Below are 18850 nucleotides of genomic sequence, written 5' to 3' on the forward strand. Positions count from 1 at the left end.
ATTTATACGCACAAACGAAACGTCTAGTAATAAATATTCTTGGATACCTTTGTACTTCTGATGGTCCTCCGTACTATCTTGTTCATTGTGATCCAAAAACCGGTCAAGACCAAAGTCTGTTATCTTTAGCATCCATCTGTTGTCCACAAGACAATTCGAACTTTTTAATCGCCCATGTACGGACAATTTAGAGTTGTGTATATAGATCATCCCCTTGAAAAAAGTTTTAAAAGTTGACTTCCCATTTTCAAGTATATGTAACCCTCAAATTTACCCTCAAAGTTATCCAAAATAAAAGATTGATTTATATTCAATAATCAATTACAGAAGTAACGATAGATTCAACGATCGATGTTAGAGACAATAAGTGTCCCATTATCATCAATCTAAGGTTAATATAAGGATCAAATACCTACTCGCGATAGTTCCCTCTACTATCGATGGTCTTCATATTGAAATGATGTCATTGTAATAAAATATTTACTTACATATTTGCTTATTTACTTATTTGCTTAAATATTTTATCAGTTGTCCCTTTTTTTCATTTATTTGTCTTTAAACTGTTCACTCTATGAACTACGACTACGAGCGGGAATCATTCTTCTAGTTCCTTCCAATTAATGTTCGAGTGTAAAATGCTCTTCGGAATTACAGAAGAAACAAACTTCAGTTGAATGCCACAAACTCTTGCTGTATGCTTCATTATCATAACCTCATTTAAGACGTTAACGTCTATATATATGAGTCAATAGCAAGCAATGTGGTCTTTGGCATCATAAGTCTATCAATATCTGTGTATTAAAATTCAACTTTAGGTGGTGCAAGAGGGGCGTGAGGGGTATTGTACTTTTCATTACCTCTCATGAAAAGACTCAGTCAAACCAAACCCGCTATTATTTCTATGTTTTATAGGATCTTCTTATAGATTTTAAACTGTACTTATCGAAGATCTTAGATCATTTGTCACCTTTAGGTGATATTTCAAAGGTTTTAGGTGTAGCAATTACAACGAAGCTTGGTTAAAATCTGATAGACTGTCGCTGCCCGTTTTTTTTCTCATTTTACTAGTTTCAGTTGCTATTAGCTCAAATGTCAAGGCTGGAATTTGTCATTTCACTATTGAAAAGAAATCGCGTGATATTTTGATCTATATAAACTTATTCTGAAATAACAATTTTTTCTTTCTTGAGAAATGTCATAGGTTAAGATGACAAGTACTTGTTTCCATTTGGTTAATTAGTGTTAACATGATTTTGCACTTCAGTTAGCATGAGCTCCTTGATCTGGAGAGTGATATAAGTAATATTATTTCCTGTAAAACCTATTTTTATGTCATTTTCTAAATGTATCAGCTCAATTCTGACAAGAAAATTGCCATTCGTTGTAAAATTATTTACTCTAAGATTTTTGCGATAATGTATGAATTCAAACATCACGCAAAATGCATGTTCAATTGATAGATCGTTTCATTTTTTTTACTAAAACAATTTTCATATTCTAATGCTGACCCAGTTATGAAGTTTCTCTAACATGCCATATCATATTTAGTTAAAAAGAAATACGTCATTCTGACACATGCAAATCGGATTTTTTTTCGCGAGAAATCAGATGTAATAAAGAGAGCAACAAAAGCAAGAAATAATGATAAAATATGGAATAAGGATAAAAAAATATACCTGAACTAGGTCCATTGTCAAAGAATATTTGAAAGTTGCGTCAAGCTTGATTTCGTCGTTTTCAAGTACATCCTAGAAATTATAGCATGAAAAGAAAGAACTATATTTTATTCACACCTATCTTCCATTTGGTAAACGTAAACTGAAAGAAAAAGTTGCGATACCAGCTGCTTAACAACACAAAGCTTTGGAAGCAGAACAATAGTAAGAATTCTAATTACCGTTGACGGATGTGTATTTTTACAAAAAAGTAAAACACGAAATAGAAGAAGCTGATACGCAAGAAGCTTAAACAATTTGACACCTACAAATGTGCGGACTCTTGTTCAGGCTATCGCGGCGTTGTGTTGACGCGAGACCATACGATACGACTTGCGAGCAACGACGATGAAATACGGCGGGCCACATTTTGCTGCGACGGTTAGACACGACTCGCGATGGTACCTATGATACGACTGATGACATTTTAATGCATCCATACTTTTGCATGTTGCCTCTCGCATGAAATCGCTTCATATCATTTCGCCCCGCGTCCAGCGTCGTATCGTACCGTCGTGCAATAACACAACTCTACGACTGTCCTTAAAACATTTCTTTCTGGAGAAACAAACCCGATCTATCGGGTCACATATATGACTTTCCATAGACTTGAATTTAATTACCTGTAGACTTCCTTTTGGGCAGTACAGAAATAACATAAAAGGTGACGGCGTGTCAAAGCAGGCTCCAAGAAATGGATTGATGTTTTCGTGCATCATCTCACGCATCTGGAAAATGTAATAATTCACTAAGTAAAGGTCGCTGGCCAACATAATATTTATTCAACTCCTTTAATACTAAACTTTTTTTTTTCAATGTTCTGGTATGATTTTTGCAATTCAAGTGAACTAAATGCTAGAATGTCCGGCTTACTCATTGGGCGTTTACTGCATAGATGTTACTTACTATAGTTTCTAGCCAAAATGTATGCGTGCCTCTCATCCCAGTGACAGTTTTGTGGACTGTTTTAATATTTATTTCTTAGGATTTGAAATAGTACATGTTTGCATGATAATTATCTTTATACTCCATACTTGGATTTCCGGAAACAAGATTTATAATCATGTTGTTCCTTTTTGTCTTAGAAATAACATTAAAGATTTTCTAAATAATTTCGTTTAAATTCAATACCAGTTTAATAGTTAATGATAGTATAATAAGTTTTAAATTCATGTGTAGTTAAAACACGTTCCATTATACGTACTAAGTAATTAACAAGAAACAATTAGTGTTTTTCTGTTTATGTATGTATTCTATTTGTACTGGTTTCTAGCGATGCTCTAATATGAACTTTCACAGTGTAAAACGTGATTAAGCCGTGATGTTTCAAAACCTCAGAATAAACTCAGAAAATTCGGCAAATAAAAAAAACAAGCTCATGTACCCATTTTTGCTAGGATGTTTGAAAAAAAAAAATGACCTCACGCAAGTTTTGATAATGCGAGTGTATTGTAAAATTACAAATGTGATGACATTTTTGCGAATAGAATTTTTTTTATAATGTTGATTTAATGAGACTTCTTAAAATCATAAATCAACATATGATGTATAATATTGTGAAATAAAATATACTGGTCTGAGTGCTTGTTTTTTAAATATATGCCCATGATTCTAGAGATCCTCACATTTCAAGCTGATTTGAAGACATTGTTTGGAATTAAATCACGTTTCAAACTATTTAATATCATTTTTTATCTCCATAAAGATGATAACGTTGCCGTTTTAATAATTTACTCACAAACTGACATTAATTCATAAAATGATTTTCGTTTCCGTACGACGATATCCGGATAAATGACGTTACGCCATTTCTTCTGGTTTACCAAACGTGCCAAAATTTAATCATTAGACATACCAAAGTATGAATTTAGGCCTTCTATGAAACGATGTTTCATTTCTAAGAATCATTTATATAAATTAAATTATAATATCGCATTTGAGAATGAAAATGATCAAACGTGTGAAATCAACAGGATGAACAAAATATGTAATTGGTAACCAATGTCCTTTTTGTATTTAAAGTACTAATACAAGCAGTGTAAAGGACATTTTAAGGTATAAGCAGCCTAAATTCACCAGTACAGAATATTGCAACAGTTTGTACTTTTTCCACCTACTCTGTTGAAATTATAAGGCTACATCATTTGCTATTTCATCTATTACCTGTGTCAGCTGCATAAAAATATTATTTTACTGACACACTTTACAACATCTGAGGATTCATTTGTGTACTCTTTTTCTTTTTTAGCCCATCCGTTTAGCATAATAGGAAGAGCGCTGATCTACGGATCACGTGGTCGTAATTTCGGATCCCGGGCAAGGCTATGTTTTCCGTGACATAATGATTTTAGAAAGAAATTTAGTCTAAAGTTATTTATTAATTCGTCCTCCACCGGAGAAGTTTGCAGTTACTTGCATAAAACAAGTTAGTACTGGTCCAGAAACTAGAAACACTTGTTAAGTAAACTGTTCGCTGTTACAGAACTGAAAGTGTTGAAGAGGTCACAAACAGACAATACTGCGGTTTTTAAAACTTATGATAAGGTATACCGTTTTCAGACTGTATAGATCTTCCTTTGCAATAACACTTTGCTTGCGAACCGTTCTCACACATACCGTCTGTCCTTTGAAAAGTGCAACGGTTGTCATCAGAACCTCCGCGTTTACTGAAAATATGTAGTAGAGTTTTGTAAACTTCATGAAAACAAATATACTGTTGGCATTTATGTTCTCGGGATTACACAAACCTTTCCACTTTGTATTTTATTTAAGGGTTTAATCAACTAGTACTATGTTCAGGTGCAGATTTAAGATTGTGAGTCATAGGAACGGGGGCTGTGCAGATATAGCCCGTTAGTACTGTCCTTTGAAATTGCCTTGCATATATATGATAGATTGTGCATAACTGTTCATACATAAGGTAGGTTTATCAGTTGGTTACATTACACATGTGACTAATTCAACAAAAGTATCACTAATACGAAGTACAGGTATAAAATAGTCTTAAAGTCCTTACTAAGCATGATATGAAATGGTTCATTTAACAAAGAAGATAAAAAAACAAACAAACACACACACGCGCGCACTTACGCAAATTTCTTACTGTTTATAGGGATGTCCATAACGAAGAAAGAATCTCATTGAAAAAATATAAGACACAAAAACACAATGATCTCTATCAAAAATTATACAAGAGAATTCACTGAACGCACCATTCATGTCATTCATAGATCTAGAACTGCGATGAGACTCACTATCCTTCGCGGACTCCTGTATGGCTGTCAAGGACTTCATATTCATCTACAATATGAAAAACATTTTTTTCTCTTTTGTATGTAGAAATAACGTGTTTTTTTTCGTGTTACAACATCAGCAGAATCCCACGGGATTGAATAATGTCTTTTGTTAAGGGTGTATATTCTAAGGAACTGGTAGAAGCAATATGCTTGAATACTGGGTTTTCCATATTTTGTATGAACAGTCAAAAATTTTCTAAATTCTATAACAGTTGGAGTCCAACACCTATCCTAAGGCACCTTTGAGTTTAGTATTTATTATGTATACAATCGCATTTTACGTCTTTTTAGACTACCTTAGTCTTAACGGTATTTTTCAATATCTACCACGTGACACTTTTCTTGATCTTACAAAGAAGAAGTACTTTATATACCCTGGATCCGAAGCCAACTTTAGATTTCTGCAGTTCCACATCATCAACTTTAACTTTCCACACACTGTATAACAGTTCTTCTTCCATCTTGCGTCTCCTGTTACAAATACATTCATTACTTATTCATTTAACAGTTAAGGTATTGATTTTAGACCTATATGAAGGCTACGGGGTGAACATCGAGGCCGAAAATGTTATTATAATATGAAACAAAACAAAACTAAATATGTTTATGGACTGCATTTTCCCTAAATATAGCATACAAAATTATCAGAAAGAAAAAACCCAACACTTTTATTAGAATTTCTGGTCCTTTGGGATCATGGAGTCAATGCAATTTTACTATAATAAATGTAGAAACACGCTTACGCCGGGGGGGGGGGGGGGGGGGGGGGGGGGGGGGGGTATTGCTCATTTCATTAACAGACTCAAAAAATCAAACCGTGTCTACTATTATTTTGCTCGGCCGTGTTCCATGCTTCCAAGAATCTACGTATTTTAAACGGACATTTTCATTTTGAGTAATTCTTGCAGCCTCTAAGCTGACATTATTCTTACCTGACAATAAATCCAGAAGCAACTGCCAAGGCCGCTAGGATGATAACGCACATACATACAACGACTATTACCACTGTGTTATCTAAAATGAAACAGATTTGTTCAACTTAATAAAAGCCTTTGATCAATGTGATGTACCGACTCTTGCTGTAAAAATGTAAGTAAAATAACGAACGAAACAAAGTAAACAAAGTTAGTTGTACTCAAAGTTTGATGTGCATAAACACACAGCATTTTTGCAATGCCCAACTTTCAACAAAATCAAACCATGCCACCAGAAAAAAATTGTAAATTAATTCAATTAATGACTTCAACCCATTTTTGAAAAGTAAAAAAAAATGTAAGCTAATATACCTACAATTTACAAACTAGCGCAAAATATTATGCTGGAAGAAAATGAAATAGCTCGGTTGTAGTGTCCCCTCTAAAACATTTCTATACTAACATATTTGTGTGGTATTTAATGATTTTCTAGTTAAAATGTCAATATGAACTGATATTGTATTCACCAGTTAGACTTCTACAAAAGGCATGAGGTAGTAAAAATGAATAATGTCACATCGCTGCGTCATCTTTTGATATGTTATTTCTAATAATTTGTTCTAAAGGTATGCTGAATTTCCAAAATGTATTTGCATTAATTTTTCTAATATTGGCAAAATAGCAAATGATAAGATAGCTTTTTTTTGTTCAGTATTGACAGATTTTGAAAAGTAGATTTATTTCATTTTTGAAAGCAGCTGGATCGCATATATATGACACGAAGTTGTTAATGTTATTAGGTAAATTGGACTGGTTTGAATGAGACAACATTTGAGCCGTGTCATGAGAAAACCAACATAGTGGGTATGCGACCAGCAAGGATCCAGACCAGCCTGTGCATCCGCGCAGTCTGGTCAGGATCCATGCTGTTCGCTTTCAAAGCCTATTACAATTAGAGAAACCGTTAGCGAACAGCATGGATCCTGACCAGACTGCGCGGATGCGCAGGCTGGTCTGGATCCATGCTGGTCGCACACCCACTATGTTGGTTTTCCCATGGCACGGCTCATTTTAATATGCTTGCTTCTATTCAAACATGCTTACGCTTAAATGACGCCACGTTAACGTGCGACGAAGTCAATGTTTTTGTTGCGACCAAGAAATCGGTTATACGTCAGCAGAATAATAAATCCGCGGACATATAACCTCTTTTCGTGTATTAATAAAGTTAAAACACGGGTTTTTATTAAATAAAACAAATGAATTCTTAGACGGATCAATCAGCAAATCCGATTATAATTGGATACAAGTATTTATTTTTATTTTCATATTTACCTGTTTCATGTTCACGACAATATTCATTGAAATATCCACAGATAGGGATATCTTTAGGTGGACGTCCATCAGAGGTGTACCACTTAAATCTGCCAATCTCCGTTATTTTCTGAAAATACAAATGTAAATATTTACAAATAAACGATTGATGTTGAGTATTACTTTGTCAAGAACGGCCTACATATACATGCTTTTTTATCCGGATAACGTAGAATGAAGCCTGGACTAAAACGAAAATGAAAATTGCTTCATGAATTAATTGCAACCTGTGAGTAAATTTATTTAAACAGCAACGTTACTGCCAATTATGAAAACTTGTGTGAGGTCCTAATTGTTCAAATCAGTCTAGTAAAACAATCAGCAAGCGCACGATGCTATCTTTTTATATGGCGAATTTTCTATATATATTCTGAAATTTTGAAAAATCACGTTTTGATCAATTCAACATTGTAAAAAAATATTGATCCGGACGTGCAGAACTACCTTGAATATATGATTACATTGTAATTTTGTCAAAACAAAAATAACACATACAGTTCGTTTTTGTAAACATCATGTTTGTAAACATTAAAGATTGCGTTTTGTAACCTTAACTCCGGCTGCAATATTTTAGTGTTTCTAGTATAAGAAAAACGTGAGCTCAAGCCAAAAAAAAAATGTAATCAAAAATTAGAAAGGTCATTTTGTAAGTAGAGAAATTTTGGTTTGAAAACGTGTAAACACGTATGACCTAGAAATCGAACTGTAGGTAGTATGTATTACCTAATAACCGAAAGAATAAGTAGACGATAAATGAGCCGCGCCATGAAAAAACCAACATAGTGGCTTTGCGACCAGCATGGATCCAGACCAGCCTGCGCATCCGCGCAGTCTGGTCAGGATCCATGCTGTTCGCTAATAGTTTCTCCAATTCCAATAGATTATAAAAGCGAACAGCATGGAGCCTGACCAGACAGCGCGGATGCGCAGGCTGGTCTGGATCTATGCTGGTCGCACACCCACTATGTTGGTTTTCTCATGGCACGGCTCATTTAATGAATTAACCGAGCAAATGTACCTTCACTTTGGTTTCTGAAAGAGCAACGATTTCCAGTTCACTGTTATCTCCAACAAATTGATAGATCCAGAAATAAGGAATCCTGTCCCCTGTTAAACCCATATCACACGGTCCAGAGATCCCTAAAGCAATAGAAAATAAGCATATATGCTTTTCCAGAAAAAATTGTCTTAAAAACTAAAAGATGACGAGGTTCATTGCCAAAAAATGCCCTTCTCCCCTTATAAAAATTAAAGACAAACTTCTTTTATTGTCCTTAAGCAGACAAGCCTGCAGAAGGCTTAAATGCCTGAAGCGTGTTGGATAAATAAAATGAACCTTTCACGACATATTTGTACAGTGTATTAGTAAGTTTAAGGAATTTAATTAGGCAATGAAAATACACAAGTACAGCTCACACAGACAATAGACAGTACGCTCGACTGTTTCGATGCTGGATGGTATAATAGGACTCATCTGAGCTGAGGAAAATGGAGCTCTCACTGGTAAAGTTATAAAGTAAAGGTACAAGTAAGCTTTATTTAACGTCGCATATAATCAACATACTACACGAGCTACAGGTCTCTTGTGTGACAAACCACAGGTGTTTCAAGCTCTGTCAATGAAATATATGTGCATGTTAGATCTCTTGGTGAGATCGTACTATTTCATAGTATACTAGTATTAGGTGGGTGGGATATGGTAATGCCTATATTTATTGATAGAACTTCAAGCGCCTGTGGACAAACTAGGTATCAAGTAACTGATACTGAACTGTGCCTACTTTACCTCCTGGTACAATTTTGAAAATGTTTGAGTGCCAAGCAAGGGAGCTACCAGTTCCACTTTTCATACCTTTGTTATAACTGGTACAGAACCGGACCATCAAAGCAAACACTCTGCCATTGAATCTATTGAATCAGTTTAATGACTCCGATATGGATGAGGATATTGGACAAGGGTTTACGTTGAAGTCAAATGTATTTAGTAATAAAAGAGACAGAGCATAAGTGTATCAAGGCATGAACTAAATATAAGAGAGAGAGAGAGAGAGAGAGAGAGAGAGAGAGAGAGAGTGCGAGTGCACCAAGACTTTAACCTAATATATTGGTACGAGAATTTTGACCCGTCTATCATATGGTGTGGATAATGATGAGGAATAACTGTTCAAACCCATCAAATGGTAACAGAGACAAAGTAGAAGTGCATCAAAACCAACATCGTCGACGCCGAGGCGAGTAGGATAGCTCTCTATATACTTCGTAAAGTAAAGCTTAATACGGAACCACTTGCTTGTTTAATGAATTATCAATTTGAGGCCAGTAGTCATAGAGCAATATTCAATGAGAAAAATTATAAATAGGAACATTTTATAGGTTTGGCAAAATATACAAACGCAATAATTATTCGCTCTGTGATTATTAGTTACTTACAGTACTTGGCGGTTTCACAATTTCTACATGTTTTTAACTCTTTGCAGAGATTCTTATGGAAGCAAGTGCCCCTATATGCCTCAGTGTAATTACGGGTCTGAATTTGGTACCAACACGACTGTTTGATCGGAAAAGACATAATTTTTGTCGGTGTAATTAGACTTTAGCGCGCACTTTATAATGTGCAACAATGAGAATACAATTCAACACCAGTCGTTTATCGGCATTGGTGGTACTTGCAAGAATGCCACACATGTGTTGTGCAATTTAATATTCACACTCCATTGCATCTTGTTTGCTGTTGTTTTGAAAGAAGCAGTCTTGCACAATCAACTTAAACATTTTATATAGAACTATATAATTTTTACTGTTACATAGTACCTGAAAAGATGCCACAACTGTAGCAATACCAAATGTTATCGCTATTAATTTATGTCAGTTACCTGGAAACGATAGATCTTTCGTGAACTTGAGCAATTCTCGACCGTTACGTTTACTAATATTGTTCTCCGAAGAATAATTTAACCACAGACCGTAAAGATACATGGCTTCGTATAAATTCTGAGCTCCGGAGCCTGCCTGAAATATACATTACGAATAGTGTCGAATGATATCTGAAGATAGTTTGTCAAAGGGAAAAAAGTTCAGGCGTACCCGTGTTAGATGTTTAACTTGTGTCGGTCAGTCCAGTGTTTAAAATTGATGTAACATAAGCTTCCAGTGCAAACAATATTGTCACTTCTTGCTAAGGATATAAATGTTATTATTTACGAATTTGCAGGGGCCTTTTAGAACGAACTCATACTGTCACTGATCTACCCTTCACACACTTGGAGAAAGCTATTTGGTCAACTAGTAAAACAGTAGGTTCTCTTACGGGCTTCAGCCAAGATCTTCTGGGTACTTCCACGACCATGAAAGATAATGTATTACCATATGACCTTAATTAGTTTATACTTAGTTTATACATAATGTATTTTAGGTCGATTGTGAAGGAAGTTCTACAATTTATATCAATTACTCTCGACACCTCATTCCTGATGGAATCCATCGCCACGAGCGTATGAATCCACATGAAAACAAACAGATCAAATAAACAAATGAAATGATGTAAAATATAATTTTCCAAACCGGACCAAGTGAAGTAATATGCTGTTATGCTAATATATTCACTTGACAGTCGTTATCAAAAATATATAATTGATCCTGTTCACGGCATTGCTCTTTGTCCAATAACAAGCCAAAGACCCCTAAAAGCGATGTTGGTGTACAGGTTCCAGGGCATCACATACCTCTATACCGTTGTCCTTCGCGTATGTACTGTTCCACGGCGGTTCAGACATGCGTTCAATCACTTCAATATTAAACTCTTCCAATCGTTTCTTACCGTCGTCTCCAACCCACATCGCAGTTGTTATCTGTAAAATTCATCAACGTAACAGTAACATAAATGTCTTTACATCAATAATTTCAAAAGTTTTCCGTCATTATAATCAAGATAATATAGAGGATAATTGTTGGTTTCGGTGTAATATCACGTTATAATTTCACCGAGTGGGCACCAAAAGTGATATTTTCACGAGTGGCACAGCCACGACTGAAAATAACAACTTTTGGAGTTCAAGAGTGAAATTACCGTGATATTACATCGATACCAACAATTTTTCTGTTTATTTTATGTCTAAAACTTTATTTTTGTTGTGTTTATTTCAATAAAATGTCGAAATTTGCGGGAAATTTTATCAGGAAGCATCGCAAAGATGACGTCATTTTAACGACGTCATCGTCATATTGTTTCCGGCTTTCAGTACGCTCGGTAAACTTTTTGACATTAATCCGGGTATCAGATTTGATAATTTTCACTGAGTGGCCAGTGAGTTTATCAGGATATTATTCACCGTTATATTTCGATAAACCACCGAAAAACATAAAATAAAACAACATATTTATCATCTAGAATTGAATTGTAGAGAAGCTGTGTAATTCTAAGATGGTCAGATTTATTTCCCTATTAAAGAACAGAACAGAACAAAACTTTTTTTTCACCCAGGTATAAAAAATACAGCATGGGGTTTTAACATATATACAAATGTAAGAAGAGTAAAAAGGCATTCCGGTCAAATCACTAGTTTTAGCATTGAAATAGAACAATTATACATGCTTCAGATCTCCGATGGGGAGGGGGGAGCTAGGGATACTTATAAATACTGACTAAAATATTGTCATTTCGCAGCGCTTATAATCATTTCTGTTTAAGAAACTATTAGCATGCTAAGTTAAAATATTACATTTGTATATTAAAACATAATTCTAAGCGTAGTCGTATTTGCTGATAAATTGTTAAGTAAATACATAATAATACATCATATAAATCTGTGGCATATCAGTCGTTAAACCATTCATAAGCCTATTTAATATATACTAATAAACTTTTAATGTGGCATTGGACCTGAAACAATCGACATTGTTTATGTCCAATACAGGAAATCCAATTGCTTTGCAATAGATCTAGACGATATCTTTGAACACTGACATATTAGACTCAACTGCACATTATCAAAGTTTATTAGTACATGTACGCAGTCACACAGGTAAAGTTTGTTTAGCTTGTTACACACCTGTGTTGTTACTAAAAATAGCACTCGGACCAGACATTATGAATGTGTCACAGGTCACGGATCATGACTTGAGTCTAGACGCTAATAATTCTATTAATGGACAAATTGACATATATTTACAACTGGACAGGAAAGATGTTTGCAAGTACTTAAAAGGTATACAATTTTATAACTTACTAACATGTAATTCTTGTTATCATTTTAACGTAAATAAATATCTACAAAAGGCTTAGTAAAGAACGCGGCTATTAATTTATTTTAGACTTGGATAGCCAGTCACCATGCGGTTCTGGACGACTGTAAGTTTGGGGCGGGGGAGGTATTGGTATATCTAGCGCCTGAATTTATTCATGATAACAGCTACAAACTTACTAATAATTTTTAAGACTAAGTGAGATGCTGAGGAAATGAGACTCTTAAACGTTGAGTCGTGATTTCTAGCGTTTAATGCTTCATGGACTAGGAATGTTTCCCTTTCGCGTTGAAAATACTGACAGTCTAGTAAATAATGCTTCTCTGAACCTATTTGATCTCCATAATATAAAGTGCACTTCCTTTCATTAATTGGAGTACCATCATACCGTCCAGTTTCAATTGGGAATAAATGATTTGCGGTTCGGAATCTAAAAATATTTATATATTCTTGTTCTTCAAGCTTCAAAAAATATGGCTCAAACTGGTGGATTTCTTTAAAGCTAGAGTAAATACGTCCCTTATTTGACTGTTGAAGTTGCTCATGCCAGCTCTGCTTAAAATTGGTCGATAAGTGTACATTTTATTTGTTTATGGAGATTTTTCTGGTTAATTTGAAACTGATTTTCCCATAAATCGGGGCGACCAACAGAAATGAGTATGTCTTTTATCTTTTTTATCCATTTAAAATTTACATTCGGCTGATTTAACATATACTTATAAATTTACCGGTTAATAAACGGTTCCAATAAGATATCATACGACTTTTAATTATTATTGAAACGGGGTATCTGCCGAGTTCGCCATACAAAAATGCAATAGGGGTTGAGCGCCTAGCTTTAGTTATTTTTCTGAAGAATTCGTTGTGAACTTTTTCTAATATTTCAAGATTTTCAAATCCAAAAATTTCACTCCCATAAGTTAAGATTGGCAGGACTGTGTGGTCAAATAGTTTTATAATTAAATCAACTGGTAAATTAGCATTTGAGGATCTTGAAAAAAAGCAAGTACAAAGCTTTGGTGGCTTGTTCAGCTACGTGTTTCCTAGCTTTTAGAAAAGAACCATTACTAGAAAAGGTAACACCGAGATAATGATACTGGTCAGTGATATCGATTTGCTTATTACCGAGCTTAAAGTTAAAATTTCTTAATTGGCGGGCTCCAAAAACGATAACTTTCGTTTTGCTAATATTTACCCTTAAGTGCCACTCATTACAGTAGTTATCAAAAATGTCTAAACTTTCTTGAAAATCTGTTTGTGAATCTGATACAATAATGGTATCGTCTGCATAGAGTAAGATCAGTAGTTTAAGCCATAATGATAAGTCTATAGGATCTTTAAGCTCAATGCCGACGGAACCATTTACATGCATATAAGATTGTAAATCATTTAAAAATAGAGAAAAGAGGACGGGCGAAAGATTCTCGCCTTGTCTGACTCCAATTTCGGATATGAATGTATCCGGAAATTGACCGTAATGTGAAATACAAGATTGAATGTTTTGATACATGTTATTAATTACTTTGAAAAACTTCCCATCTATGGAGTTTCTCATGAGTTTATGCCATAACCCAGCTCTCCAAACCTTATCAAAGGCCTGGGAGAAATCAATGAAAGCACAGAATAGCTTTTGTTCTCTCTTTTTGACAATTTCAATTAAAGAATGCAAAGTAAATATATGGTCGGTGCAGGAATAACCCTTTCGGAACCCAGCTTGGCTTGGTTTTCATCTAAAATATTGTTTTCTTCCAAAAACCTAGTTAATCTTTGGTTTAATATGGATGTGAAGAGCTTCCCCAAGCAGCTTAGTATAGTAATGGGCCTGTAATTGGTTGGGTCTTTAGGGTCGCCCTTATTTTTATAAATAGGGATGATTATACCCTCTAACCAAGAAGTTGGGATAAAACCTGTGTTCAAGACACTGTTAAACAGATGACAGTAAAAAGGTCGAACAATATTCTCAGATGACTTGATATATTCATTAATAATATTGTCAAAAGGACTTGACGCTTTAGAGTTATGGAGCTTTGAAATACATTTGGATATTTCCTCTTCTGTTATTGGGGCATTTAATGTATTATTTGTGGACATTAACTGAGAACCGCCATGCTCAAATCTTCGGTCATTAATTGTATTTTCATTTATTTGCCTAAAGTGCTCGTAAAAATCTTGTACAGAAGGAGAGGGGTCATCCTTTTTCTTTGACCTTAGACCGTTAAGGTATTTCCAATACTTTTTGGGACTTTTATCATTTAGCTGCCTTAGCTTGTTTTGATTAGACAGGTTATGTTTTTTGATAAAATAATTCATGGTTCTTTTGTAGCTTTTACTAGCATTTTGAAGTCTAAGTTTATTATCAGTATTTGGAGATTTCCTATAGTCCTCCTTTGCCTCATGGTAATTTTGCCTAGCTTGATGGCATTTTGGACCAAACCATGGTTTTCTATTTGTACTATTTTTACTATCATACCTATGTATATTTTTAGGGAAACTATGATCGGCTGCATCATGGAATATTACTGAGAGTTGGGAAGTGACATATTCTATTGACTGAGGGGTACACTGGTCAGTGCATAGCTTGTTAGTAAGTAAATTCAATTTTTCCCTCTCAATATTGTCAATAAAGGTAGATTTCAAACTAGCATTCCATAACGGCGCTTTAGTGCGGGTTTGCCTGCAGTCTTGTTTATGTATGATATCAGGGACAGATATTGTCAGGTAAAGTGCACTATGGCCGTCTGAAAAGAGGGAGTCAGTTTGTAGGATACCAAAATCGGTTATGTTTTCAAAGCATTCAGCTGATGTAATGATATAATCAATAACAGATTTATCTCTAAAAGTATGAGCACCCTTATCTAGATCTTGAAATAGTCTACCATTTAAAATAAAAAGGTTATTATTTCTGCACATATCAATAAGACGCAGACCGTGTGTATTAGTTTTAGTGTCGCATGAGCTTCGTGCGAGTGGGACTGACAAGTTTTCTAGAAAAGTGTATTTATTAAAATGAGCTTGAGCTTCTTCATCAATATCGAAATATTCATTTAAATACGTATCTGTTGGAATAAAATCCCCCAGTTTACCAGTTCTACCATTTGTATCTCCGGCTAAGTATACATATTTATAAGTGGAACATTTTCCGGCGATTTCGTTTTCAAATTCTGAAAAATAACCTTCTTTGAGGAAACGGGAATTTTCAGGCGGTAAATAGATAGCTCCTACAATTATGTTTTCATCTCAGCAGAGGAAATCTTTCTTAATAGAAACCCATAAGATATATTCGGAATCATTTTGACAAACATCAATAAATGGTATGATTTCATCACGAACGTATATACCAATACCTCCAGATTTACGTTTATAAATTTGTTGTCTATGTTTCGGAATAAAAGTATAGCCAGGTATATCAACAATATCAGTGGAATCTGTATGTGTTTCAGATACACAAAAAATGTCATAACAAGTCACAAAATCTACAAAATCCGGATATTGAATTCGCTTTTTTAAGCCACTAACATTTAATGTACAAATTTTCACAGATTTGTTTCTAATTTCAGATGGGAAGACATCCCCCCCCCTAATGTCCTAATGCGTTAGATTTCCTTGTGTAGAGCTCGAATCCCATGGGCGTCGAATACCAGGATCGTTCCTGGCAGTTTGTTCTTCCGAAACTGGAGTTTTCGGTGGCGAGTGTCTGATAGGTGCGTGCTCACGTACACTCCTTGTTGGCCGTGGCGACACCGCATCGCGTCTTGAGCGATGAGACTGATCGGGAGCAAGCGGTGATTTGCTCCTGCTACGCCCTGTACGTTGACTGGCAGAGGAATTTCCATCACGAGATTCACGAACTTGCGTGGGTCGGTTGTTTGTAAACACTGGCTTGTCTACAGTTAAACGATCACTCTGCATGACGAGGCTCCAATTGGGAAACATATCAGCGTAAACTCTACCATCCTTCAGAAGTTTTGCTGGATAAACAATACTGATTTTACTATCAGGATAGTCATGCCTAAGCTGTTTATACTCAGGCCAAAGAATTCGCCGGGCATCAGCAACTTCTTTGGGAAAATCTCTGTTAATATTGAATGAAGTGTTTTTCAATCTGTTTGCTACGGAGATGACGTGTTCAGTGTGACTCGAGTTGATATAATGGGCGATAATCGGTCTATTTGAACCCCTTTTGAAGCGCCCCAATCTGTTTGCTCTTGATATAGGAGGGCAAGGTTCAATATCTAGGTGATTTTTCATAAAGTTTGCTATTGTTGTAAAACAGTTTTCATTTTGTGATTCAGGAATACCACCAAAGATCAAATTGTTGCGCCTACTCCGTGCTTCTAAATCTACCGATTTATACTCTAATAAAGTCAATCTTGTCATGTTTTCATTCATCTGTTTTTCAATGTTGTGGACCTTGCTGTGAATACCCAAACACTGATCAACCTTTTCACCAATATTACCGATTTCACTAAACATAACTGACAATTTATCATCAATAGGCAAGTTCTGGTATTCACGATTATCAATAGTCATATTTGAATCTGTGTTACTAGCAGTACTGATACGCTGCCGCTTTCTATCTTGAACAACCTTTGTCCATTCGGAGTCATTGCTCACTCCGCCATTTTCCTCCGAGGTCAACAATTCAAACGGATTTTCAGTCATAATTGCAATGTTTCTGGGACAATTACCATTATCTGTTGATTCTCCGCTCATATCAAAGCCAATTTCTATAATCCTCGCACACCACAGGTGACTCTTAATAACTCTGGAGACTCAAACTGTTTGTTATTTACCAACAAACAGTTTGTACGTCACAGTTATTGTTATAGCGTCAAACATGGAAAAGAAAATCACATAAAATGTGAATATCTTCTAACATATAGGATGTAAACCTTAATAACGTGTTAGGATCGAAAGAATGTATATCAACAATGATTTTCTCTTATTATTATTATATCACAAATACGCATCAGTCGCATCTGAACTTATTCAACGACAAATCACTAAATGAAGTATATCATTTCTCAAATAAACAATTTCTTCGAAACCATAGTAACAAACAGGTTTGAACATCGTCCTAATCATTAATGATGTGCAACGTGTTTTGATCTAAAGACATTTCGACATTTCACTAGGTTGTAAAAAGGAAAACGACACAGTCGTGGCTAAATAACAAAAGTCAAATGTAGGTTACCATGTCGATATCTTACGTTTTCCCTTGAAGATCGCTTGGAATCTAGTAGTAATAATGAAATTCTAATATTTTCAATTGTATCGGATACGTCGTAAAAATTTACTTATTTGTTTGGTTTAAACATATTTTATTTTGCAATATTTTTACACCATGATTGCATATATACAATAAAGGATTGGACAGGAAGCTTTATAAGCTTAAGGTTATCCTCTCCCTATACTTATTTGTTTACGTTTTTAACGCCAAAACGTTCCAAATGCCTAATTTCCATTTATTGATAAGTCATGAGAAACATTTTACTTTCTGTTTCTAAATATTTTGGCATATATGAGTATGAAATATGCCGTTTAATGATGTAGGATATAGTGTTCTCAGTGATACGACATGCGCATTTTGACTTCAAGAAATTGGTTTTGTGCAAACTTCACAAAAATCTACTTTCCAAAATATAAATTCAATTGTCAGACTATCCAACTTCATGCAAAAAATATATATTTCCCAATCTGACAAAATATTCTTTAAATTAAAAATGTGAAAAATATATGATGCAACATAGACTAAATGGCATATTTTTGCATTTACTTTTTTCTTCTTATTCAGAATACTTACGTATAACAAATATCTAAAAGCTTTCTTTGCTATAGGGTCATCTGAGTCTCCATTTTTCCACACAGATATTGTTGGTGTATCAAGCCCTGTGTAGATGAAAAGGTAATCCCCATTACACATTCCATTTTTGTACGCCCGTATCATGAAACGCCTCAGGTCGCCATCAACACATATGAATATTACTAATATACAAAAAAAAACACATAATCAGAGTTATACATGTTTAAAGTTTAATTTAATATTCAATGTTATATAAACATTTATTTAGTACAAATGTATATAGATATGTCTTATATACTGTATACATGCAACATTTATGTTTTCAGTATATAAATAAGTCTAATACTGTATAAAGTATTTCCATACATTTAGCATTAAATTTAGTAACAACTATTCATCTGTTCATCATTAATTTAATTTAAAGAGTCTTTGTATTTTGAAATTATACTTTGAAATACACTGTCACTTGAGTTCATTTCATACATACAGTGTATTCATTATTTTGTT

General features: G+C 34.6%; 1 protein-coding gene across 1 annotated transcript in view; it reads right to left on the bottom strand.

Annotated features, from left to right (window-relative positions):
- The window catches only part of LOC123534804 (atrial natriuretic peptide receptor 1-like), a 50437-nt gene that overhangs the window by 8516 nt on the left and 23071 nt on the right, over positions 1-18850 (bottom strand). Inside the window, exons 5-16 of the mRNA XM_053520192.1 lie at positions 18344-18525; positions 11022-11147; positions 10173-10308; positions 8318-8439; positions 7261-7369; positions 5944-6025; positions 5386-5482; positions 4928-5015; positions 4266-4381; positions 2339-2443; positions 1677-1748; positions 48-213 (exon numbers count right to left, since the gene is read on the bottom strand). Coding sequence (XP_053376167.1) covers positions 48-213; positions 1677-1748; positions 2339-2443; positions 4266-4381; positions 4928-5015; positions 5386-5482; positions 5944-6025; positions 7261-7369; positions 8318-8439; positions 10173-10308; positions 11022-11147; positions 18344-18525 — 1401 coding nt within the window. The remainder of the gene's footprint in view (positions 1-47; positions 214-1676; positions 1749-2338; positions 2444-4265; positions 4382-4927; positions 5016-5385; positions 5483-5943; positions 6026-7260; positions 7370-8317; positions 8440-10172; positions 10309-11021; positions 11148-18343; positions 18526-18850) is intronic.

Source organism: Mercenaria mercenaria, chromosome 12 (genome assembly GCF_021730395.1).
Source record: "Mercenaria mercenaria strain notata chromosome 12, MADL_Memer_1, whole genome shotgun sequence".
Taxonomy (NCBI): Eukaryota; Metazoa; Mollusca; class Bivalvia; order Venerida; family Veneridae; genus Mercenaria; species Mercenaria mercenaria.